Source organism: Schistocerca nitens, chromosome 6 (assembly GCF_023898315.1).
Source record: "Schistocerca nitens isolate TAMUIC-IGC-003100 chromosome 6, iqSchNite1.1, whole genome shotgun sequence".
Lineage (NCBI taxonomy): Eukaryota > Metazoa > Arthropoda > Insecta > Orthoptera > Acrididae > Schistocerca > Schistocerca nitens.
The window spans coordinates 36,499,131-36,526,175 of NC_064619.1; the positions used below are offsets into that span (position 1 = coordinate 36,499,131).

At 40.1% G+C, this 27,045-nt stretch overlaps 1 protein-coding gene across 1 annotated transcript in view; it reads left to right on the top strand.

The window, feature by feature from the left end:
• Positions 1–27,045, top strand: part of LOC126262541 (solute carrier family 35 member F5) — a 152,878-nt gene that overhangs the window by 114,917 nt on the left and 10,916 nt on the right. The window contains exons 7-9 of the mRNA XM_049959225.1: positions 268–421; positions 4,051–4,210; positions 20,467–20,709. Of these exons, the coding sequence (XP_049815182.1) occupies positions 268–421; positions 4,051–4,210; positions 20,467–20,709 (557 nt within the window). The remainder of the gene's footprint in view (positions 1–267; positions 422–4,050; positions 4,211–20,466; positions 20,710–27,045) is intronic.

A 27,045-nucleotide genomic window follows, 5' to 3' on the forward strand; every position in this document is an offset into this window, starting at 1 on the left:
AGAATGATATTGTTACTTTTTATGATCAGTACTAGGTAGCCAACCAACAGTGTAAAGCTCCAGTGTAGATGGGCATCTCTTCCACTAAACCATGATGTAAACTGCCTATTTATTTAAAACTTTTAGCAGGCTGCTACATCGAAAAGATGTTGGTTTGTGTTCTAGTCTGAGCTATCTGTCAGATGGTACAACTGAATAGTTTTTGTTATTTGTAGTTAGTTGTGCACTATGACCATGTTGTAGCATAAAATATGTTTCTTGTTTCAGGTGGTGGTTAGCCTTTCGGACCTGAGTCTAGAACCAAAGCTACCCACGGGGGCCATACTGGCATTGGTCAGCGCATTCTTCTATGCCATGTACCTCGTCTTCCTCAGGCGAAAAGTTGATCATGAAGATAAGATGGATATACCTATATTTTTTGGTGTGTTTTGTTTGTGGCAGTATGTTACTATTTTAAACAGTTTTGATGCAGGGTGGTGAGCTGAATAGTAATTGGATGTGCCATTCAAACAGTGAAACTTGTGCAAGAACTTAATTTCCATTATTTTTCCATAATTGGTTGTTGTTGAACAATGAATTAAGGCTGTTATTACGTGGAGTAGTAGAGATACAGGCCTTTTGGACAGTTAACAGCACTTTCTGTGTGATGAACTATGATTTTTTAAGGCATGATAAAAGTCTTTGTGATGCTATGAATTAGAATTCCTTATGAAAACAATATGACAGCAAACTAAGATTTATATATGAACTGCAGTGTGCTAAGTTTTAGATGGTCATTCACTGATGGGCTTATGATTAAGAATAAATGCGAGTAAAAAGCAAAGTTTTTTGCACATAGAGTACATTGTTTTTAGCTATGAAGCCCAACATTGCCTGAGTATTTATTTATAGTTATGCCCAAGACTTCATACACGTCATTTATTTTTGATGTATAAAGCTCCTTTGTATACAGCATTTGAAGTAGTATGATTGGGAACATGAGCAAAGAGCTTGTTTTCTTCACTAACACAAAAGAGACCCATGTAGAGCTGTCCATATGAAAAGCGACTGACACTAAGGTCTGCACTCACAACAAGCAGCATCTGACCTTGTGCTTTCTTTATGGACAAGGCATAACATAAGCTCCCCAGGAATTGTACAAGTTTGAACTGAAATAGCAAACTGTTAGAAATAAGTGATATTTGGGGTATAAAAGCTCGATTGCCTGCATGACTTCCTGCCATGGTTTCTGGTTCATTGGTGTTATGTTGGAGTGAAGTACCATTACACAATTTTGGTGGGCTTAAATTTTGCAACAGATCAATTGGGATGCCATTTTTCAATTTGTGTGATGGAAGGCCAAGCTCACTAAAAGAGCTTAAAAATTCAGTTGGATAATTGGTTGAGCCATTTTGCTCTATAACCCTGTTAATAGAGGTATACTCTACATTTTCTCCCTCAACATGAGTAAATATGTCAGAATTAATTATGATCATTTTTATAACCACTGTTGTTACTGCATGTTATATGCGTGCGAGTGATACACAATTCATTGTAAACATGTCAGGCTGTCTATGTTGCTACACCAAGAAATTGGGGAACTGCATTCACCATGTAATTGTGGGCACATACAAACTTGGTAGCTCTGCTACATATGCACGCGCGCGCGCCCACACACACACACACACACACACACACACACACACACACACACACACACACACAAAGAAGCATGCTCCCTACTGATACATTACTTACAAGTAGAGAGCCACAGTGGTGGGATTGACTTTTTGAAACCATGTACATGGTTTTCTAGGTTAAGGTCCCAGGTATCACACCCTGTGACCATTTGCCCTTGCGGACCCTCATTTGCGAATAATCAATGGAGAAGGGGGGGAAGAAATTTCATGTGGTGCACTGTAGCGTTTAAAAAGAAATCTTACATAGCATAATGGTTATAGTACAAGCCACTTATACAAGAAGTCATGGGTTCAAATCTCATCAGGTGCTTTGAATTTTTTTAATTTATTAATCTTTATTGAAATGACTGATCATTATTTTTATTCAATTAATTTGTTTAAATGTAACATTTTTTATTTCTGTTCCTTTGTCACGCGATTTTAACCACTATGAACTTTTTCAATTGCTCTCAATTTTTATTTATAATTATTTTTCCACTTGCAATTTGAATTTTTACCATGCATTAACATTTGTTTAATTTCTTCTGTTTCATCATCCTATAGTTTCATCCATGTTACTGCATTCATTATTCAGTATTTCTGTTGCTAATTTGAAGAATTTTGTTTCATGTTTTACTTGTATTCCTTTCCTTTGTTTAAATTTTCATCTGTTTTATTTTGTCCATAGTGGAATATAAGTATATGTTGTAAATGTTTGTATGACGACTACCCTTCATCACAATGTACATTTTGTAATGAAAATTACCTTTTTGACTCAATTGAACATATAGTTACATTATTTTGTCTTTTGTTTTTTAACCAGTAGATTGGCGTTTTCAAATGTTTAAATATTATGGTAGATAAATAAAAATAATTATATAATAAATTCACATGCACAGATATTCGACCTGGAAGAATAAAGATGCAAAGAAAAAAATTAGAGCAGTTGAGAAAATTTATACAGTAATTAAAATATCTAAAAACATTGATCAAAGTCATTTCGATAAAGATTTAAAAATAAAAAATTTCAAAGCACCTGGCGAGACTTGAATCCACATATGAAGCTCATACTACAACCATTACTCTATGCAACCAGTCTGTACAAGGGCTCTTTTTAAAGCTGTAGAGCATATGTGAAATTTAAAAAAAATATTTTTTTTTCATGTATAGATAGTAGACCAAGAGATGAATACACTAAGCAGATTCAGAAGGATGTAGGTTGCAGTAGGTACTGGGAGATGAAGAAGCTTGCACAGGATAGAGTAGCATGGAGAGCTGCATCAAACCAGTCTCAGGACTGAAGACCACAACAATAAACAATAGATAGTTTCAAAAAGTCGATTCCATCGTTGAGGACCTCCTTGTTAGCATGTTGAACCTGAACTGTTCCTTTCCATTGTTACTCCATGCCGTCTCCTTTTGTATCGTGGACCAGGGGTCTCGGTTAGTGTTCACCTGCACAGTGGTTTTAAAAAGTATATTTATGGGGCAGGTGCTAGAAGCCAGCATCCAAAAGCTGCAGGTATTAATTTTTTTAAATTTAGTTTAACTGTTGACCCTATAGTTGTTGGTGCAGTCCTAATTAATTATTTGGCAAATTATAATTTTGACAAATACGTATTCTGTTTTCTGCTCTCATAACTCAGGCTGAAGTTAAATCATTGATGTAGTGTTTGTTCATATTTTCGGACAATCTGTGCAACATCATTTGGATAGTTGAATTAAACATTGTATCCTTCATTGCCCTACTTTGTAACCATGAATAGGGATGGTGTCCAGTAGTAGCTATAAAACATATTTAAAAGATAAACAGAAATGTTTTGTGATTTATTAATTAAAAATAATAATAAACTGAACAGTATTATTAGGTCAGACATTAAACTGTACTGTGTGTATTCATTAATCACACTGGTACTATCTGTTTTGTGTGTTCTATTTTGTGTGTTCTTGGCACTATAAATTGCACGTATTGTGCTTGTTGTGGTGTAAACAGACTGTAGATTATTGTTACATCCTAGTTCAGTATCATTCAAAGAGTATGTTGCATTTGACTGTAAACATACTGGTGGGGAAATTCTACTTTAATCGTAATGTGCTACTGACTGCTCTTTGGAGACTTATAAAAGTAGCGTGTCAGATAAGATGTCCACTAACGTATAAGTTGTTATAAAGGATGTGCATTCACTAATAGCAATTCAAGAAATGAATGATAATGTGTAAAATGATGAAAAGCATAGGTTCATATACGAGTATGTGATTTTATTTCCAAGAGTTCGTATATCTGGTGCACCTTAAGAGAGATTCACTGTTATATGTATCTCATGCTACCAATCAAATTACTTCAGTTTCATAAATTCATATTGATTCTTGACATAATGCTGTCACTCTCTAGGTTTTGTGGGGCTGTTCAATCTCCTCTTCTTGTGGCCACTTTTCTTCCTGTTCCACTACTGCCATTGGGAATTGTTTGAGTGGCCATCTAAACCACAGTGGACATTTCTTTTGATAAATGGTCTCATTGGGACTGTTCTGTCTGAAGTCTTATGGCTGTGGTAAGTCAAACCTAATGCATTTGCATTCTTTATTGCACAATTGAAAATAGTACAGTATATGTAAGTCTCTTAGGTATAAATAGTACATAAATTCTCTCTTTAAATTTTGACACACAAATGATAGTGACTTGTCAAAAAATACCCCATGGTATACAAAGCACTTACTGGAAAAAAAAGGCAGAATAATGAAATATGGAATTATGAAGTGGTAGAATGAAATTAATATTTAAAACTGTAACAATAGTTATAATATGCTGTATGTTAAATCGTCTGATGTATTGGGATGGCATTAAAATGCACTGTATGTGTGTGTGTGTGTGGGGGGGGGGGGGGGAGGTGCCTTGCTGATAAATTAAAATTGATTTAAAGACCAAGACTTGAACCCAGTACCCTGTCTTTCACAGGCAATGCTTCTACTGAGTTGTCAGGGCACAGTACATGGCCTGCCCTCACAGCTTCAATCCTGCTGATCTCTCTCTCCCAGTTCCTAAATTCACAGAAGCTCTTCTGCTTACTCTGCTGGACTATCACTCCAGAAAAGATACGATAGATAAATGATGAAGCCACAAACAATGAAGCAATAGGTACCAGCAAAATTGAACCAGTGACATCATGTTATGAGTTTTGTCTTGCTAGCTCAGTCAGTAAGAGAACTGCCCAAAAAACACTAAGTTGCAGGCTTGTGCTCTTGCGCACAGTTTCAGTAGTGCCTGCTACGTGCATACAGTTGCTGAGACTGAGGAGAGGGAAGTAGAAGAGGAATTTGGAAAGGGTGGGGGTTGCATGGGAAAAGGAAGAAGGACGAGGAGCAGTACAGAATGGTGTGCCTTCAGTTGGGTGGGAAACACATCAACAATGAGGTATACAACATGGTTGCAGCAGTTGTCCTTGCCAAATGGTCAACTTAATGCTGTCATAGTAGTACAATAAACTGCCACTAAAAAGTTGTGGAAACTGAAACCAAACTGATCAGACACCTTCCAAAATGAAACCTCCAACTTCGATGAACATACAGTGAACATAAAAGGTGTTTGTGCTTGTGTCCAAATGCCCCAACAGCATGATGTTCTAGCTCAGGTACTGTATATTTCCAAAGACCTGTGTTCAAACAAGTAAGAAATTTTAACTTCAGTTTGATTTTTAATTAATGATTATTATTGTGGTGAGGCTTAAGGGCATTCCACAACTGAAGGAGTATATTGTAATCACTTTATTTTTGCAAGTCCGTCTTGATCACACAGATTTCTTACATTTTATTACTGGTTTCGGCTACTGCCATCTTCAGATGATTAAAATATTCTGATGTAACTCATTGTCAAGTTAAATATGTGAGTACATGGTACATACCATGTACTCACATGTTTAACTTGACGATGATTTAAATCAGAATATTTTAATCATCTGAAGATGGAAGTAGCCGAAACCAGTAATAAAATGTAAGAAATCTGTGTGATCAAGATGGACTTGAAAAATAAAGTGCCAAAAAATGATTGTGGACTCATTTACAAACTTTATGTCTTCAATGAATAAATATTGTAATCACGTTGCAAGTCCAGTTGAAACTCAGTTTATTCTTTAAGTGCTCTTGGATATTCAGCTGGGTGGTGCCATACAGATGTTGCCATATACAAGGTGGTGATGTGTAACATGGCACCAAAAGGAAAACATTCAATCATCAGGTTTGACTCAGGATTTCAATGAGTCAGCCTGCCAAAGGCTCACCCCAAACTAACAATGCCAGCCAGCTGAACATTGGAGAGCAATTCAAGATTGTCAAGATGATAAAATTTTGTTTATTCTCACTATTGGTTTTAACTAGTGGCTAGTCATCATTGGATTGCTTAAAAAGGTTTACCTGCATTAGAATCCAATAGTAACATCTTGGGTTTTTTGTGACAGTCAATGGGAGACTTAAACATTACCTATTATTTGTAAATTATCTGTTCAAAAGCATCTGGACACACCTATCTAATGCAAAATTAACCTCTAAATGTCATGAGAGGTGGACCTAGCACTATAAAAGGAGGTGGAGAATATTGTGTTATCAGTAGAGAAGCAGTAACTGTAGACTGGGTCAGCCAGGAGAGCTCAGTGACTTTGAATGTGGCCTAGCCATTGGATATCGCCTGAACAACAAATCCATCAAAGGCATTGCTGCCCTTCTAAAGCTGCCCAAGTTGACAGTGTTGTGACTGTGAAGTGGAAATGTGAAGGAACATCCACTGCTAAACCAAGGTCAGGCAGACCTCATCTCCTGATGGTCAGCAACTATTGTGTATTTTGGAGGGTCACTGCAAAACATCGCAGAAAATCAGCAGAAGGAAACACTTGTGAGTTCTAAAGTGCTACCTGTGGTCCTGCAAGTACAGTGACTGTCCGTAGGTAGTTAAAAAGAATGGGGTACAATGGTCATGCCTCTCCCCCATAAGCCTCATATTTCTGAAGTCAGTGCTAAGTGATACATGTGGTGGAATAAAGAAGCAATATTACTGTACAGAGGGTGGCTGTAAATAAATTACTTGGAGTGATGAAAACACTATAAGCTGTGGCAATCTGATAGAAGGGTATGGGTTAGGCAGATGCTTGGAGAATGTTACCTGCCATCGCATGTAGTGCCAACAGTTAGATACAGAGGGGGTTATTTTATGGTATGGGGGTGTTTTTTTGTGGTTGGGGTGTGGTCCCCATATTGGTCTTAAGAAAATGCTACATATGGAAAGATGTGAACACATTTTACTGCATTGTGTACTGTGTACACAGAGGAACACTTTGGAGACAATGATTGATTGTATCAGCATTTCAATGGTAATACAATCGAGCAGCATCTGTGAGGCAGTCAATTGTGCACAATAACATTCCTGAAATGGAATGGCCTGCTGGAGCCTCAACCTGAACCCAATGGAACACCGATGTGATGAGTTATAAACCACTTTTGCTCCAGACCCCTGCATCAAACAACTACCTTCTCTGGTATTGGCACTTGAGGGAGAATGGGCTCAATGCCTCCTCAGACATTCAGACAACTCACTGAAAGTTTCCGCAGCAGAGTTCAAGCTGTCACAAGCTGTCAAGGGGTGGGCACATCCCATATTAATTTTCACTAGGAGATGTCCACTCACTTCTGATCGGATAGTGTATGTGCCAACATAATGAATTTTAAGAATTTTTTAAATGGCCATCAGTTTTTCGCCTTATTATACTCTTTTGTATGATTGTCAGTGGGATATCACTCTGACTAGGTATTTATACACTACTTGTACAAATCCAAATGAATTGTTTGCATTGAAAATGAGGTTATAATACTCCAAAGGCAAACTTTAATATAACATATTTAATAACTGCTTGTTGCAATATTTTCTCTTTTCTACTAATAGTATTAATTTATATTTTTACTTTGTGGATGAATAACCACTGTGCATAATGCATGCTATGGCATGCCAGCATTACTCATTTATGAGCTAAGAAAATAGGTTTCACTTCTGCCACAGAGAGTTTACTTTGTTCACAACACATGATATTATTTTGACTACAATGTACATCCAGAATTTTTATATAATTCATATGTAGTGTGTACTTTCTTCGGTGCATTATCCACCAAGATAGGACAAATTCTTTGGAAACACCAGGAGAAGATGGTCTTCCACCCACCAGCCAAAACACAGGCACTACTTGGTGGTGTGAAACATTACCTTGGACTACAGGAAATCCTGGGTCCCTCAGATACCCAGTCAATGTCGAAAGGCTTACATAGGTCAGATGGTGCGTAATGTCAAAGATTGTTGCTGAGAACACCAAAGCCATACCAAATTACAGCAGCCTAACAATTCAGCAGTTGCAGAACATTGCTTGACAGAACTGCATGGAATGGACTATAACCACACTAAGGTTCTGACACATGTCCAAATTATGACCGTGTCATGAAGGAATCCATTGAGATTCAAGTGAGAGAACCACCAATAAATCATGATATTGTGTATGTACTTAGCAACGCATGGGATCCCACTATTAGAATGGTGAAGAAGAGGAATGAGATACTAGACAACGAACTGACTTCGGGGGGGAGGGGGGGGGGGGGGGCAGCAGAGGTGCCACCAGCAAGCTCACCTGGGCACATACATAGGACGGGACACTGGGTTGGCAGGAGCAGTGGGGCTGAGTGTCAGAGAGAGAGAGAGAGAGAGAGAGAGAGAGAGAGAGAGAGAGAATGGGAGGAGATAAAAGCTTTGCGCGGATAGCCGATGGAGTGACTGATCAGAAAGGGGGGATGGGAGATAGATAAAATTGCTGTGTCGGCTCCCAATCAATCAGTTCATCAGTGCACCTGAAGGTGGCAACACATTTGTTTGGCCAAAATATTGTGTCCATTGGACACTGACATCCGGCAGTCCACCTCTGAACTATTTCAACATAAAGTACGCCAAGAGAAGCTGAAGAAACAAAGTAATGCACACATCAGTGCATGTATGAGCTCACTCAGTTTTAGTCACTTATTTTGAGTTTGGACTTGCGGAGGGTAACAGATATGCTGGTGCATTAGTGTTATTTGGATAAGCTCTATCCTAAATTTTTGGTGCACAGTGCTCATACAATGTGAGAATGACTAGTTTGCCTTCTTAATGAAATTCTTCTCAGGGGAACATTACCAATAAAATTTAAGAGAGCTGAAGTTACTGCTATAAAAAAACAGAGACTGAAGGAACAGCTACAGAACATTTTGTCCAGTATCTTAATTTAGCTGTGCTTACGAACTCTTGGAAAGAAAGATCTTAGATGGAATACACGACCAAGTTAATTCTGTGGTACCAACTGAACAAGTTGGAGTAAGACCTCATAGAACATGCTTGTCAGCAAGTGCTCTCCTTCACTTGTCACTTAGAAACTGGCTACCAAAAGAAAGTCAAGACCAGGATAGGGTTCATTGATCTTCCAGCAACTTATGACATGGTGTGGCACGAGGGTCTAATAACAAAATGTCTGAAAACAATACCATGTAACTCTATAGGTAACTTCTTAAGCAGCAAGTTGAGCATTGGCAGTTTCAGGTACATCAAGGTGAAAAGAAGAGCAGATGAGATAGCATGTACTCAATGATGGCTTTCTACAAGGCTTTGTTTTTGTTCAATTATTACTTAATCTCCACGCAACAGACCTCTTGAACTTGACGTGCTGAAAATTCCAGTACGCAGGTGACCGTGACCTTTAATATCAGAGTGAAGATCTTTCTGAATATGAAGAACATCTAACAAACAGTCTCATCACACCTTTATGAATATTTTAAGCCGTGACAGCTAAACTAATGTTTTTAAGTCTTTTCCATCCCTCAGTCATCTTGGATCGGCAAAGATTATCCTATGGTTCACTCCCCTTTGCTTAGTTAGGTACAACAAAAAGCCATAATACCTTGACATCACATTAGACAGAATTCTGACAAACCATAAACAGCTTTCCAGCACAGCTAAGAAGTTACAAACATGAATGGACCTGGTGAAGCAAATCGCAGGCAGTACACGGGGAGCAAATAAATCAGTTCAGTTGTCCATGGAGCATCACTTGCTTTGGTATAATCTGCAGGATATTATTTTGCATCAGTTTGGCTGCACGGTGCCCATATGAAGAAAGCTGATGTTCATTTGAATGTAGCTTCAACAACTATTAACGGCACAGTCACATCCACACCCACATGCTGGCTACCAATACTCTCAAACATCTGTCCAGCTCTCCTTTGTCAAAATGCCACTCTCTATAACCTTTGTCATCTAGTTTCTAAAAATGACTCAATCCCTCTACACGAAGATTTACTCTCACTCCCTAGTAAATGCCTCAATTTCAGAATCCCTGGAAGATGGAGTAGTCCAAATTTTCTCCACTGGATTCAACTGTGATGCTGAATGGAAATATGAGTGGCAAGCTACAGAAACCTGGAATCACGAACTTATTGACGAACCTATTGCTGAAGTTCCAAGCTTTCATAATCTTAGGAAGGTTTGTGTGCAACTCAGTAGATTCCATATTCGAGAATACAACATGCACAAGTGGTGCTTTTGCATTGACAGCCTGTGTGTCTGCAGTGATACTCGGACAAAATGAAATGACTGTATGGCATTGTCGGCCGGGAGGCCCCATTCGGGGGAGTTCGACCGCTGTATTGCAAGTCCTTTTTACGTGACGCCACATCGGTGACTTGCAAATCAATGATGATGATGATGATGGACACACAACACCCAGTCCCCTGCCAGGAATAGAATCCGGGCCCCTAGCGTGGTAGGCGGTAACGCTACCGCTATGCTACGCAGGTGGACGATACTCAGACAGTGAGCCGTGTTGCAAATTAGTGAACTAACAGATGTTTTTGTGTTGGTATCAAGAGTCTAGAATCCCATATGGGGCTCACCACTCCTTCGCAAGTTCATGCTTGGCCACCATGGGACCCCAGCATTTGCAGCATCTTCTCCCTTTTGTGCTGCATGTCTGTCCTCTTGCTATTCTTTTTCCCCTCCCTTGGGGAACATGTCTGGGATACTTTTGGGAATATGTTCTGCATTTTTAGTAGGCTGACATCAGAACAGGTGACTGGGTAATGCATAATTCCCAGCCCCCAGATCAACAGGTAGGGTTCGTACGTACCCCTTGGTACAGGCCAGGCCCAGGGAGGGGTGACTGCCTGAGCTGTTACCTTCCCACCAAATTGCCAATTGGTCCCTCTGTCAGGTGTTCGGGAGGTGTGACCTGAGGTGTGAACAACCACCTAAGGCGGGTGAGCTGTCCTCTGAGGGGAACCCCCAGTTGGAAGGAGCATGCAATCGGAAACACTGGCAGTCATGGAGGATTTTCTCGCAATGAGCCAAAGATCTTCTCAGTCTACATCTACTAGATGTGAATCAGAATGAAGCTAACAATTCAAAGACTGTCCCAGCTGCATTTCAGTTCCACGTCGTTTGACGTACTGGAGAGGGTCAGTCCTTTGCAACAACAATCTGTTTATTATTCAGAAAGGTGTTGATGCAACTGCCAGCCCTGAGGAATCCTGCTCTTGTCTACACAATGGATTTTTGGTTTTGGAGACTACTTGTGATTCACAGCACAACTCCTTGCAGCTTCGCTCCTCCATGGCTATCCTGTTCATGTCAAGGCCCATAAAATGCTGAATTCTTTGCATGGTTTTATTTACACTAGGCTGCTCGGTGGTCTGACTGAGGCAGAAACCCAACTTACGTCTCTGATCAGTGCATTACTGCAGTCCATCAGATGCTGAAAAAGGTAGATGCATCCTTAGTGCCCACATGCACTCTTCTTCTCATATTCGATAGAGTAGTGCTTCCATCAAAGATCAAAGCAGGCTGTGAAGTTATCGCAGTTCAACTGTACAGTCTGAACCCTGCACTGCTACCAGTGTCATTGTTACAACTTCACTCGATTGTCCTGTCGACACCTGACCAAATTTGTGACCTAATTGTCCACCTCCTCCTCCCTGCTGTGTCAATGCGTCTTACTATCTGGTACTTACAATACTGTTTCCAGAATGAGATTTTCACTCTGCGGCAGAGTGTGCGCTGATATGAAACTCAGTTTCATATCAGTGCACAGTCCGCTGCAGAGTGAAAATCTCATTCTGGAAACAGTATTGTAAGTACCAGATAGTAAAATGCATGAAACTCAGTTTCATATCAGTGCACACTCTGCTGCAGAGTGAAAATCTCATTCTGTAAACATCCCCCAGGCTGTGGCTAAGCCATGTCTCCGCAGTATCCTTTCTTTCTTTCCTTCTTTCAGGAGTGATAGTTCTGCAAGGTTCGCAGGAGAGCTTCTGTAAAGTTTGGAAGGTAGGAGATGAGGTACTGGCAGAAGTAAAGCTGTGAGGACGGGGCGGGAGTCGTGCTTGGGTAGCTCAGTTGGTAGAGCACTTGTCTGCGAAAGGCAAAGGTCCTGAGTTCGAGTCTCGGTCCGGCACACAGTTTTAATCTGCCAGGAAGTTTTTTATAATACTGTTCTTGCAACAACTTGCTCCACAAAGGACATAGCCATGCAGACATGTGACTTCAAATTCAGCACTGCGGTTGTCAATTCACACAGTGTCATAGTAGCATTCCCATCTCCTCCTCCTCCAGCTGTCCAACAACCCACCAAATTTTTACCTCATGTGGTGAAATCACCTGGTACACAATCAGCTCCTGCGAAGACATTTTATGTCCCTCCAGCCAATGAACATCTGATTCGTCATCTGCTGTCCACAAAGGCTTCAAGAAATCAAACAAAGGCAAACGGTCTTCTCCTTCCCTGACTCGGAGATCCTCTTCAATGGTATCACCGCTTGACACCCACACACGGCTGACCTCCATGTCACCAGTGCACACCCCCAACCGTTTTTCTGCCTTGGACACTGCAGACCAACCTAGGGAGAATGCCGACAACTCCCATATTCCTTCCTCACTTCACCTTTTCCCTTAATATTTACATACCTCCGTCATTTTGCGTCACCAGGGTAGACATCCATGGCTTATTCGACAACTCCCTCATCCCTTTTTGATGCTCAGTGACTTGAATCTGCACCATCCCCTTCAGGGCTCTCCCAGAACCTGCCCTTCTCAATCAACTCAACCTCATCTGCCTTAACACTGGAGCACCCACATGTCTTTCAGACTCCATGCACACCTATTCCCACCCGGACCTCTTGTTCTGCAATGCCCAGCTTGCCCATCATTTCAAGTGGTCTGTTCTCTCTGACATATACAGGAGCGACCATTTCCTGTATGCTAACCGTTTGCTGACTCCTACCCCACCTATGTGCAAACCCAAATGGCTGCATTTTAAGGCCAACTGGAGACTACTCCTCCCTGGCAACCTTTGACAAATAACTTTTCCCCAATTGTGATGACCAGGTAGAATACCTTACTGCTGCAGAATGTTCCATTCCTCACACTTCATCTTTACTCCACTGTGTCCCAGTCCCTTTGTGAACTGAGGCATGCCACGATGCAATTTGCGCATGGACACTTACTCTCTGTCTTTTTAACCGTCATCCTACAATGATGAACTGAATTCATTATAAATAGTTGTGAGCGTATTGTCACTGCACTCTTCAGGATAGCAAAAAAGCTAGTTGGGTTTCATTTACTAGTTCTTTTAACAGTTGCAGTCCCTCTTCCGTCGTGCGAGCCAATGTCCAACAGCTCTCTGGGACTAAGGTCGATTCCTCAGTTTCTGGCCTGACCATAGCAAGTGATATCACAGTGGACCCTGTTGCAATCTCCAACACCTTGGGCTGCTATTTTGCGGAGATTTTGAGCTCCACTCACTATCACACTGCCTTCCTCCATTGGAAACGAGTGGAGGAGACTCGGGCGATACCTTTCTGTTCTCAGAATTGTGAGTGCTACAATGCCGCTTTTACTGTGAGGGAGCTAGATCATGATCTCAGTTCATCCTGATCCTCCACCCCAGGGCCAACAATGTTTACATTCAGAAGCTGCAGCACCTTTCTCTTGTGGGCAAGCACTTTCTCCTTCATATGTACAATCGCATCTGGCAGAGGGCATGTTTTCCAGACACTGGTGTGAAGCCACGTCATACCCATACCAAAGCCCAGTAAGGACAAACACCTTTCTTCTAGCTGCTGCCCCATTTCTCTCAACAGCTGTGTTTGCAAGGTGATGGAATGTTTGATTCATGCCTAGCTGGTACGGTGGCTCGAGTCTTACAATTTACTAAACACTGCACAATGTGGATTTTGAGCCTGCCGTTCTGCAGTTGACCATCATGTTAATTAATCAGCCCGTGTCATTAATTTTTTCTGCGGGGATACCAGACTGTGGCCATGTTTTTTTATTTGGAGAAAGCCTATGACACATGCTGGAGGAGTGGTATCCTTCGTACTCTCTATATGTGGGGCCTCTGAGGCCACCTGCCTGTTTCCTTCAGGAATTTGTAAAAGGCAGAGTTTTCGAAGTACGTGTGGGTTCTGCCTTGTCGGACACCTTATCCAAGAAACCGGTGTGCCTCAGGGTTTTGTCCTGAGTGTTGTCCTCTTTGCTGTTGCCATTAACCCTACTATGGCCTGTCTCCCACTGGGCATCTCCGGCTCCCTTTTCGTTGATGATTTTGCGATCTATTGCAGTTCTCCAAAGACTTCAGTGTTGTCTTGATCATCTTTACTCATGGAGCATCGACAATGGCTTTCACTTTTCCACTGACAAACTTTTTGTACAAATTTCTTGCAGCGCAATGGGTTTCTTCCACCGTCTTTACACCTTGGGCCTGTTGCTCTTCCATTCGCTGAAACTTATGATATTCCTAGGGCTCATGCTCAATAGGAAACTTTCTTGGTCCTCTCACTTGTCTTAACTGGCTGCCCGCGGAACCCGTCCCTCAGTGTCCTACGTGTCCTGAGTGGTATTTCCTGGGTAGTAGATCAGACCACCCTCCTCTGTGTGTACCATTCCCTTGTCCATACGAAACTAGACTCTGGGTGTTTCATTTATGCATCTGCACATCTGCCCAACTTACACCTTCTCACTACAATCCAACATTGAGGCAGCCGTTTGCCTACTGGTGCCTTTCACACTAGCTCGGTTGAGAGTCTGTATGCAGAAGCTGCCAAACTACCACTCACATACCAATGGGATGTTCTTCTCAGCGTACATGTGTGCTGTTTGTCTGCCATGCCCAGCCACCCATCCTATACCAGCTTCTTTGATGATCCCTTTGACCACCAGTATGAGGCACGTCCCTCTTCTCTGTTACCTCCTGGAGTTCACTTTTGGCTATTGCTCCAGCACCTTAACTTCATGCTGTCTGCCACTTTCCCAATGGGTGTGAACCCTTCTCCACCTTGGCCTCGTGCAGCGGCCCGTATTGATCTTAGACTTCATTTGCCTCCTAGGGACACTACTCCAGACTCCTTCTATCACTGTAAGTTTCGCAAACTTCACACGGAACTTCAGAAACTACCATCGTTACACTGATGGCTCTTGGACTGACCTTGGTGTCAGATGTGCCTTCATCATTGGCACCAACTATAAGGGGCGTTCAAAAAGAAATGAGCCAGAGACTTAATTACAGAAATCAGTACCTGTATGTTCGAAGTATAGACCTTGGCTGCTGAGACACTTGTCCCTCTGTGACACAAGGTGGTGAATGTCTGTCTCATAAAATTCCTGGGGCTGGGATGTGAACCAGTTCCGCATGTACAGCTGGACATTGTTGTCCGAGGTGAATCGTTGGCCCCCCAGAGCCTTTTTAAAGGGACCAAAAATGGCGTAATCGCAGAGAGAGGGAGAGGCCCAGACTTTATGGAGGGTGGCCGAGAACCTCCCATTTTAACTTCTGCAGGAGTGCCGTGACTGTGTTGGCTGTATGAGGCTTTGCATTGTCATGGAGCAGAATGACCCCACAGGTGAGACTGCCTGGTCGTTCTGATTTGATCGTTTGGCAAATGGTGGTCAAGGTTTGTGAGTAACTATGGGCATTCACTGTTGTCTCGTGCTGCAGGAAGTGAATCAGAAGGGGGCCATCTTGGTCAAAGAACAACGTCAGCATAACCTTTCCTGCACTCGTGTGGATGACGACGTCCAGCTGTACGTGTGGAACTGGTTCACATCGCAGCCCTGGGAATTTTATGAGACAGACATTCAGTTCCTTTTGTCACAGTGGGAAAGTGTCTCAACAGCCAGGGTCAATACTTCTAACATACAGGTACTGGTTTCTGTAATTATGCCTCCGGCTCATTTCTTTTTAAACGCCCCTTATATTTTCGGTATCAGCTTCCAGAACACTGCTCAATATTTACAACAGAGCCATTCGCCCTGTATCAGACCATGCAGTACATCTGGCAACATAGGATGTTTGATTGTCACTTGCTCTGATTCCCTCATTGCCCCTCAAAGCAGTGTCTGTGTTCTATACACTGTCCATCCCTTAGTGAAATGGGTCCAGGAAAGCTTTCACTTACTCAATCTTGATGGAGCCTTGTGATGTTATGTGGGTCCCGGTCACATCGGTCTGATGGGAAATGAGGCAACTGACACTGCTGTCAAGACTGTTGTCCTCGTACCTCGGCCTGCTAGTTCTTCCATTCCCTCTGACGATCTCTGTGTTGCTGACTGTCATCATGTGGTGTCACTTTGGCATCACCACTGGTCTTCCCTTCATGGGAACACACTCCAGGGAATTAAACGTTTCCCAGCAGCCTGGATGACCTCCTCTCAGCCCTCTCACCATGAGGAGATCATTTTAGCTAAGTTCTGTATTGGGCACTGTAATTTTAGCCATCAGCATTTTGTTAAGTGGTGATCCCCCACCACTTTGTGCTCATTGTCATCAACCTTTGACGATTTGCCATTTTCTGACAGAATGCCCTTTTTTTAATCACTTATGTTCTAATTTATGTTTGCCGTCTGAGTTTTTGGCCATTTTAGCATATGTTGCACATGCTGTTGACAACGTTTTACTTTTCATCTGTCGTAGCAATCAAGAAAAGGACATTTAATCTTTAGCTTAGGACCTCGGTTGTCTCTATAGCCTATTTTATGGACATTTATCCAAGAGAAAATTCCTGCTTTTAGTTGTCTTTCCTTCCGTAGATTTGGCTTCATATGTAGTCACTTTTAACTCCTTTTTCATATTAGTGTTTTACATTTCTGACGTGGGTGTGAATGGCCTTATTTTCTTTTGTGTCCTAAAACAAAACAAAACAAAACAAAACAAACGAGGGTCTACATGAAGCATCTGATGAGGCACTTAATTGGATTGAGTCTTCCGACATTTTTATGTAGTCTGGTCCACTTAATCTCTATATAATTTCAATAATTACATATATGTACTTTTGTTTCCAAACAATGATGATGTTATAATTGATGCATATTGATGATGATATGAAAAGAATAACCATAAAGTTTCTTATCAATAATCTCACCCAGAATGAGATTTTCACTCTGCAGCGGAGTGTGCGCTGATATGAAACTTCGTGGCAGATTAAAACTGTGTGCCTGACCGAGACTCGAACTCGGGACCTTTCCCTTTCATGGGAAAGTGCTCTACCATCTGAGCTACCCAAACACGACTCACGCCCTGTCCTCACAGCTTTACTTCTGCCAGTAGAGACGAGGTACTGGCAGAAGTAAAACTGTGAGGATGGGATATGAGTCGTGCTTGGGTAGCTCAGATGGTAGAGCACTTGCCCGTGAAAGGCAAAGGTCCTGAGTTCGAGTCTCGGTCCGGCACACAGTCTTAATCTGCCAGGAAGTTTCAGTCTCAACCAACCAACGATTTCCGAGCACAGTTTATCACTGTTACCTTGTCAAAAGCCATTTGTTTGGTTGGGCCAAAATGTCATGCTGCAGAAGACCAAATTGGTGACACATTCTAGTTGTTTGTGACGTTCGGGAGGATGGCAAATTTCAAAACTGTGTCAAGATCCCACCTGAGGTGGACAAAACTGTTGAGGGGTTGAAATACTACAAATGGACTGTTGGTGGATTGCATTTCTTCATACCAGAGGACAGAAAGATTTTCAGAAAGATATCTGACAGTGATGTATAAATCACTTCTTAATCGAACTGTAATATGCAACAAGATTTGGATCCACAAAGAACAGCAGGCCATTATAGAAACAAGATAGGAGCCCTCCAGTCCAAGAGGTAAATTTGGTTGTCAAAACTCCAGAGTACTCTGACAGAAACGTAGCATTGCAGTCTTTTGGACAGTGTGAAAACCACATATTGTAGCATGTGATTCCAGCAGACTAAAATAAATGCAGTGAAATTTACTGGACACATTTTATGTCCTGTTGTGTTTCCACTGATTGCCTGTATTTCTAATGAATTAATACTGCTTTTTGAAGTTTCAGTGGGTGTATACATAATGCATTTAAAATCTCCATTACAGAGAATTGCTCACACCAGCTTTAATACGATTCAGACCTCAGTCTGTGTCTTTTGAACAGATATTATTTTCATTTTATGTTTACAATAAAGAAAATATTATGCCTTGACAGTGCAGACCCGTTGCCCTAATCTCAACTTTCAGCAAACTGATAAAGAAAATAATATTTTAAAAAATTTTGGAACATTACAACAATGCTGACAAATTAAGTGATTTCCAGCATGGTTTCAGAATAGGTCAAAGTACCACGTTATCAGCTGTACAATTTGTCCACAATTTACTTGAAAAATCCCAAGTAGCAGAAGTATTGAAGTATTCCTGAAGCTCTCAAGGGCTTTTGAAAGAGTACATCATGACGTGCTCTTATCAAAAACTTCGAAGAGTGGTGTCACTGGAATACTTGTGCAATTGCTAGAAACATATTTAAAGGGTAGACAACAGTGCATGGAGATTATGTACTCTAATGGAGATACACTGGAGAGGAGAAGGTCAAGTATAAGAAATATACATTTTGGTGTTCCTCAGAGCTCTCTGTTTAGATCAAGTCCTATTGATATGCACAGTACATGATTTTCCAAGGTTTCTTGACAATAAGCAATTGATCACTATGTATGCAGACAATACATCTGGTGTCTGCTATGTAGACAATGAGCCCAGCCTAGTTGAAGAGATACGTAACTTTATTGAAAAGGCAAGAGCTCACTTTGAAAGAGAGAACCTAAAAGTAAACACAGAAAAAACTAATATTATTCATCTTAAACCAAGTGGTCCAAACAAACAAAATACTGTGATTGATGACATTCTAACGAAAACTTGTACAGATTGTAAATGCTTGGGTTTGTGCATAGATGATCGACTTTCATGGAAGCAGCAAGCTGATTATGTCTGAAAACACACACACACACACACACACACACACACACACACACACACACACACACACACACACACACAGTCTATGTGTATTAAGATTATCACCACACCTTAATTATGAAACCCTAAGGACTGTATATTATGGATTAGTATATCCTTTCTTGTCTTATGGAATAGTACTATGGGGTGGGACATGCCAAACTAATATGAAAAGAGTTTACATACTCCAGAAGCGATCCTTGAGGATCATATCAGAATTAAAACCAGTAATTTCTTGCAAACCCCTATTCATTATTCTCACAGTTTATGCCATGCATATACTAGAAACTATAATGCTAGTAAGAGAAGACACTAAGATCACAAAAAGAAACACGGATATTCACAACTATGAAACAAGGCTTAGAAAATTTTTTCATATGGTTAACAGAAGATTCACTGTAACAGTGAAAAGCCTCTGTGTCAAAGGAGCTGTTTTTAATAACTTGTTACCAAATGAAGTTAAGATATTGACAGGGGATACTTTTTAAAAGTTTGTCAAGCAGTGGCTTATCGAAAAATGCACTTACAACTTGAATTTATCATGAATTACAATGTAATAAGAAATAATGTAAACTAAAAAACTGTAAACATAAAAACTTTATACTTAGTTGAAAATCCACATGCATGTAAAATTACGTGTTACGAGCAATAAATTCAATTGAAAATCGAATCTTCTCATCGACACTGGCTATCAGCTACAATAGTGTGTTGTCTGCTGTAGTAAATGTCAGTCTCAAAGAAAAAATATGACACTGCATCATCATGATTCAAGTCAATTCCACATAAACAAAGAAAAACACAGTTACATGAATGTATTGAAATCTAAGTATTTAAAATACATTAAAATATTAATGTTTACATCCTAACACACATTCAGAAAAGAGAGCTTGTGTTACCAGCACCAGACTAATTTGTGACACTACCAACATCTTTTCCCTCCTATCCTCCCTCCCCATCACTTGAACATGTTTGACCTGTTGAAGTAACGTTAAAAAGAGAATAACTCAACATCATCATCATCAACAACAATAATACTGTTGAGCATAATGTATACTGTTGGATTTTGGAACACCAGACTTCTACTTGATCAGGCAATCTAGAGGCAGCCCGTTATGAAGGAACTTACATTGCTGGTAAAATAAACTACATGGAACAATAATATTCTGCATTTGTAATGTTGACCAATATCACCAGATGTGTTAAAACAAAGGAAATGTCATCCACTTTATATTTGTGCAAATCTCTTAAAAAAGTATGAAGTTATGAAACAGATATTACATTTGTAAGTGGTTATCAGTGCCTTAGAAAGTTACCAAATAGTGCCCTATGAATTCCTCATAATAATAAGTGATTATTGGGGCTCATGTAGTTGTTATACCAGGTGTTCCACAGTGAATACAATTGTAATTTAAGCATCACATATGCAAACATTGCAGTGATTTTACACACACTTGTACCATTTTTTACAGGGGCTGTTTCCTGACATCGTCATTAATTGCTACAGTGGCCATCAGTTTGACCATCCCGATGACAATGCTTGCCGATGTAGTAATGAAACGCGTTCACTACCCATATACATTTTATCTTGGCACTGTGCCCATGTTCGTAGCATTCTGCGCCGTTGCTCTGCTCGCTCACTACGACAATTGGGATCCCGTCCTTGATGGTGCCAAACGGTGTCACGCTATTGTTTGTAAACGTACGAGATCGAGGTGAGTAGAATAAACTCAATCAGTAATTTAAAGCTGTGAAGTACATTGCAGCTGAAATTTATATTGCGATCTTGAGTTAATATCTGTTGCTACTTATGGGGTTACTACTGGAGGGTCTGCGAGGGCGAATCATGAGTTTTTCCTAGGTATCTCAGTTGGTAAGAATGTTGTCAGCAAAAGGTGAGGTTCTGGTTTCAAGTTATAGACCTGCACACAGTTTTAATCTGTCCAGAAGTTTCAAAACAGCACACTCTTTGAACTTACCAACGTGCTCCATATGCATCTGCTTCATAAATCTCGTGGAATTTCTGCTGTAATCTTCTTCCTGCGGTTACTTACAGTAATTTGAAATGTTATTAAATGGTACACACACAACAGTGCAGAATTTTTCATTTTACATCACATTTGTTGTAACACAGAAATTTCAATGATCAAATTTATAAAATATAGGATAATAAATACTTCAACACAGGTCAGTAAGCTACATCTGCTCAAAGATGTTTCAAAAATTTCTCAAGTGGCAATAATTGAAAAAATGACTGTACATCTTGGAGACTGACAAGCAGAGTGTCACATACTGGCGATACACTGTGACATTCCATTTGCAGCTGACTTAGTGATTATACATTTTGTCTATTGGGGTGCTACTAGTTTAACGCTAGCCCGCCACTGACTCTGGCCTTATAAGCAAAGCCTCTTTATATGTGGGTGTACTGAAAAGTAATGTCTCTGAATTTTTTATTCTGTTTTCAATATCAATTGAGGTATTGAATGTTGTGCATATTACTTGTCGACTTTCTCACTTTGTTTACACAAGTTGCCACCCTCTGCCACTAGAGGCTTTCGAATTGTAGCATGTAACATGGCAGTGTGTAATGCAACTATGCCAGTGCATTAGAAGCAGCTTGCTGTAATTGAGTTTCTAACTGTCCACATGTGGAGTACTCTCTCCTATAGCATCGTAATGCCAGACCACACACGAGTACTGCAACATCTGCAACAATTTTATGCCTTGGGTTCATTGTCATTGATCATCCTCCACACAATCCCAACTTGATCACATCCAATTTTCATCTGCTTCCAAAACTTAAAGTACACCTTTGAGGACTTCAGTTTGATAGTGATGAAGCGGCACAAGCAGGTGTGAGGTTGCGGCTCTGTCAACCTAGTCAAACATTTTACGATGACAGTTTCAGCAAACTGGTCTCTCATTGAGAGATATGCGAGGTGCATTCAAGTTCTAAGGCCTCAGGTTTTTTTTCTAATGAACTACTCACCCGAAATCGATGAAACTGGCGTTACTTCTCGACGTAATCGCTCTGCAGACGTACACATTTTTCACAACGCTGACACCATGATTCCATGGCAGCGGCGAAGGGTTCTTTAGGAGTCTTTTTTTACCACTGGAAAATCGCTGAGGCAATAGCAGCACGACTGGTGAATGTGCGGCCACGGAGAGTGTCTTTCATTGTTGGAAAAAGCCAAAAGTCACTAGGAGCCAGGTCATGTGAGTAGAGAGCATGAGGAATCACTTCAAAGTTGTTATCACGAAGAAACTGTTGCGTAATGTTAGCTCGATGTACGGGTGCGTTGTCTTGGTGAAACAGCACACGCGCACCCCTTCCCAGACGTTTTTGTTGCAGTGCAGCAGGGAATTTGTTCTTCAAAACATTTTCGTAGGATGCACCTGTTACCGTAGTGCCCTTTGGAACGCAATGGGTAAGGATTACGCCCTCGCTGTCCCAGTAGATGGACACCATCATTTTTTCAGCACAGGCGGTTACCCGAAATTTTTTTGGTGGCGGTGAATCTGTGTGCTTCCATTGAGCTGACTGGTGCTTTGTTTCTGGATTGAAAAATGGCATCCACGTCTCATCCATTGTCACAACCGACGAAAAGAAAGTCCCATTCATGCTGTCGTTGCACGTCAACATTGCTTGGCAACATGCCACACGGGCAGCCCTGTGGTCGTCCGTCAGCGTTTGTGGCACCCAACTGGATGACACTTTTCACATTTTCAGGTCGTCATGCAGGATTGTGTGCACAGAACCCACAGAAATGCCAACTCTGGAGGCGATCTGTTCAACAGTCATTCGGCGATCCCCCAAAACAATTCTCTCCACTTTCTCTATCATGTCGTCAGACCGGCTTGTGCGAGCCCAAGGTTGTTTCGGTTTGTTGTCACACGATGTTCTGCCTTCATTAAACTGTCGTACCCACGAATGCAGTTTCGACACATCCATAACTCCATCACCACATGTCTCCTTCAACTGCCGATGAATTTCAATTGGTTTCACACCACGCAAATTCAGAAAACGAATGATTGCACGCTGTTCAAGTAAGGAAAATGTCGCCATTTTAAGTATTTAAAACAGTTCTCATTCTTGCCGCTGGCTGTAAAATTCCATTAGCCGTATGGTGCTGCCATCTCTGGGACGTATTGACAATGAACGCGTCCTCATTTTAAAACAATGCGCATGTTTCTATCTCTTTCCAGTCTGGAGAAAAAAAATCGGAGGCCTTAGAACTTGAATGCACCTCGTATCTTTGTTGTCGTAGTGACAATGTTAAGAAATAAAAATGTAGACATGAAGAATAAAGGCAAAATAAAGTTTGTTTTATTTAAAAAGTGTAGAGAGTTTTCACGTAAGAAATTCGGAGGCATTATTTTTCAGTATACCCTCGTAGATGTGCGTATTACGGAAAATACAAATTGGTAAAGTACTAAGCTATTCCTTTTTTTATATTAATATAAAGGACAGAAAAATTAAAAGTGACAAAAATACAATAAACAGTGAAGTAAGTTTGTTTAACTAACAGTTGTACATTAAGAAAATGAGAAAATAATAGGAACTGCTTTATGGCAGTGAAGTCTTACTGTGCATGGGGGTTCCCAAAGTTTCTTAAGAAATTCTGAGTAAGTGAAGTTTTCTGATTTGAACAGTTCGCAAACTGAGAGGTTATTGTAGTAAAAGTACACATTTTCAAAAACAGAAAAATCATGGCTGCATAATTATGGGACTCAATTTAGGAAAGAATTACTTTTAAGATTGGAACATTCTGGAACATGAAAATTTTGAGTGCAAATAACTTTTGAAATATTAACAAGAAGAAGAATGTGGGCTTTCAAATATGTTACAATAGAGAAAAAAAAATAGCATAATCGAATTTTGATGTTCACTTGGTTTGCAGTATAGAAATTTTTTAATATTTCTTCAAATAAAATGTTTCCCTAAGAACTACATATACTATTGTCATCAGCATTGAGTAAATTATACAGTGAATAATGAAGTTTGGAGAAATACTGCTTGAAAAAGAAATTAGTTATTTCACATAACTATTATATATGCACCATAAATGAAAAGAAATCAGAAAAGAAAGCAAAAAAAAAAAGTATTTACATTGGGATTGCTCTGTTACATCACTACCCATTGGATTGTACAAACAAATATTGAAATAGAACTGGGTAATGCAATGTAAAGGAACAATTACTCTCAAAAAATACACAATACAGTCAAAACATATAAAATCACAAGTTATACTCGAATTTAGAATAATGAAGTGAATTTATGAATCAGATAGGGCAAAGCTTATGATTTTCATACAAAATAAAAGTTACAAAGTCTGAAAACATCGGTTTCAAATGTATACATAGACATACAATTTGCTTTGTTAATTTTAAGAATTCTTGAAAATTTTGTAAATTTAATTATATTTTTCACAAAAAAGATAAAGAAAATTTTTGCACTCATCTTTAGAGTAGTTGACAGTTTTTTTACAGTGGCCTTTTAGACTATTGTGTGGCTCAGTTTATTAACTCAACACGTACACTATAGATGTTCCATTTAGTCACAACACTTTGTGTAGTTTCTTTTCCTGAGTCTGTTTCTCAAGATGACACAGTGTGTTCACAAGCTCTTGGATTTAGCCTTTGCTGGCACTACATACCAATACTCTGACATTTAAATGAATTGTATGGAAGCTATATTCAAAATAGATAATTACTAAATCAAAGGAAGTTAATTAACTTTCAAGGTTTCACCATCTTCGCATTATACGGGAGGTAAGCACATTTGTGTTCAGAAAACAAATTCATAGCAGAATAGCCTTTTTAATTGTTAAATATTCGTTTTTTCATTTTGCACTCCTAAAGAACCTTCATCCACTATTCAGCCTCACTACTATATTTCTGAAAACACCAAATATATTTAACTTCAGAGCCGTACTTTTACATAAACCTACAAAAGTTTAGCAAACATTCTCTTTGTTACTCAGTTGTATCTTTCCATTTACCAGTGCTAACTAACGAATGTATTGACAAAAATTAAATACTACCAAGACGGGAGTCCCTAACAAGTACCCTAAACATCACTACATTACTTTAATACATCTCATATTCATTACTAACTTCAATATTGCCTCACTAATTACTTAAAATATCTTATTATATGAGGGGCGTTTGAAAAGTCCATGCAAAGTCCAAGAGATGGCACCACCGGCGTGTATCGAGGTCATTTTCAGTTAGTAGTATCTTTGGAAAGAACGCTCACCAAGTTTTAGCCATATTGGTCTATTTCTTTGTGTTTGGCATTCATGTGAATCAAGGAAGTCGAGTGATTGTCAAAAAATGGATGAAAAAGAATTTCGTGTGGTGATTAAACAGTATTTTATGAAAGATAAAACACCTCAGGAGACTAAAGAAAAGTTTGATAAACATTAAGGTGATACTGTACCTTCAATTAGAACAGTTTTAGAAGTGGTTTCAAAATTTTCTGAGTGGCCATATGGGCACAAGTGATGCTGAATGTTCTGGACGCCCTGTGGAGGTTACAACTCCAGAAATCATTGATAAAATCCATGATATGGTGATGGATGACAGAAGAGTTAAGGTGTGTGAGATTGCTAGTGCTGTGGGCATCTCGAATGAACGGGTAAATAATATTTTGAATAAACATTTCGACATGAGAAAGCTATCCGCAAGATGGGTTCCGCGATTGCTCATGCTTGACCAAAAACGGAATCGTGTGAAGCATTGCAAGGATGGTTTGCAGCTGTTCAGGAAGAATCCGCTGGACTTTAAGCATTGTTTCGTCACTGTGTATGAAACTTGGATACATTACTATACTCCTGAGACCAAACAACAATCAAAACAATGGGTTACCAAGGAAGAATCAGCACCAAAAAAGGCGAAGACCAATCCTTCGGCCAGAAAGGTTATGACGACTGTCTTCTCAGATTCACAAGGGATAATCCTCATCGACTATCTGGAAGATGGCAAAACTACTACAGGTGCATATTATTCATTGTTACTGGACCATTTCAAAACTGAGCTGCAAGGAAAACGCCGGCAATTGGACTGCAAAAAAGTCCTTTTTCCATCACCACAATGCACCAGCACACACCTCAGCAGTTGTGGTCGCAAAATTAATGGAAATAGGATTCCAACTCGTTTCACATCCCCCTTATTCTCCAGACTTGGCTCCCTCGGACTACTATTTATTCCCCAATTTGAAGAAATGGCTGGCGTGACAAAGATTTTATTCAAACGAGGAGGTGATTGCAGCAACTAATAGCTATTTTGCTGACTTGGACAATTCCTATTATTCGAAAGGGATCAACAAATTAGAACAGTGTAGGATGAAGTGTATAAGTCTAAAAGGAGACTATGTCGAAAAATAAAAAAAGGTTTACCCCAAACACTTAAGTAGTTTTTATTTTTGCACGGACTTTTCAAACACCCCTCGTATCACTAAACGTATCTTAATTACATCATTTTTAAAGATCAAATCCCTACTTTGTTTTACTTACAAAAATGACTAAAGAATAACATTTCACAGTTACAAGCACTAGTTTATTTATTTATTGTATGTAAATACATATATAAAGATTACAAATTACTACACATCAACATTTAAGCACAGCTCTCCAGCGTAAAATACCACAAATAACAACAGCTACAGATGGATATCAAAATCTTTTATGTTTTTATAACCTCACTCTTCCCTGTGAGGAAATCTTCAAAAGGACCCTTGTAGGCACATGTGGGACATGAGCAACCGTCTGTTGCTCTGCACCGCAGTCACAAGATGATGTTGAAAATTTGCCCCAATTGTAGAGAGTTTCTGCACATTGTCCATGGTCCATTCGGATGTGGTTCAAGATAGTCCAAACTGCCCGAGGCTGGGTTTCTTCTGGATGCAGGGCAGCTTCAGGTATTATGGGGAACAGTTTTTTGCCAGTAGCATTTCCATTCATTGATGGGACTGAATTCAGTTTCCATGAGAGTCCTGGCTGTGATGAAAGTGGGATGTCTTGACCTTAGTCTTTTTCGCTCTG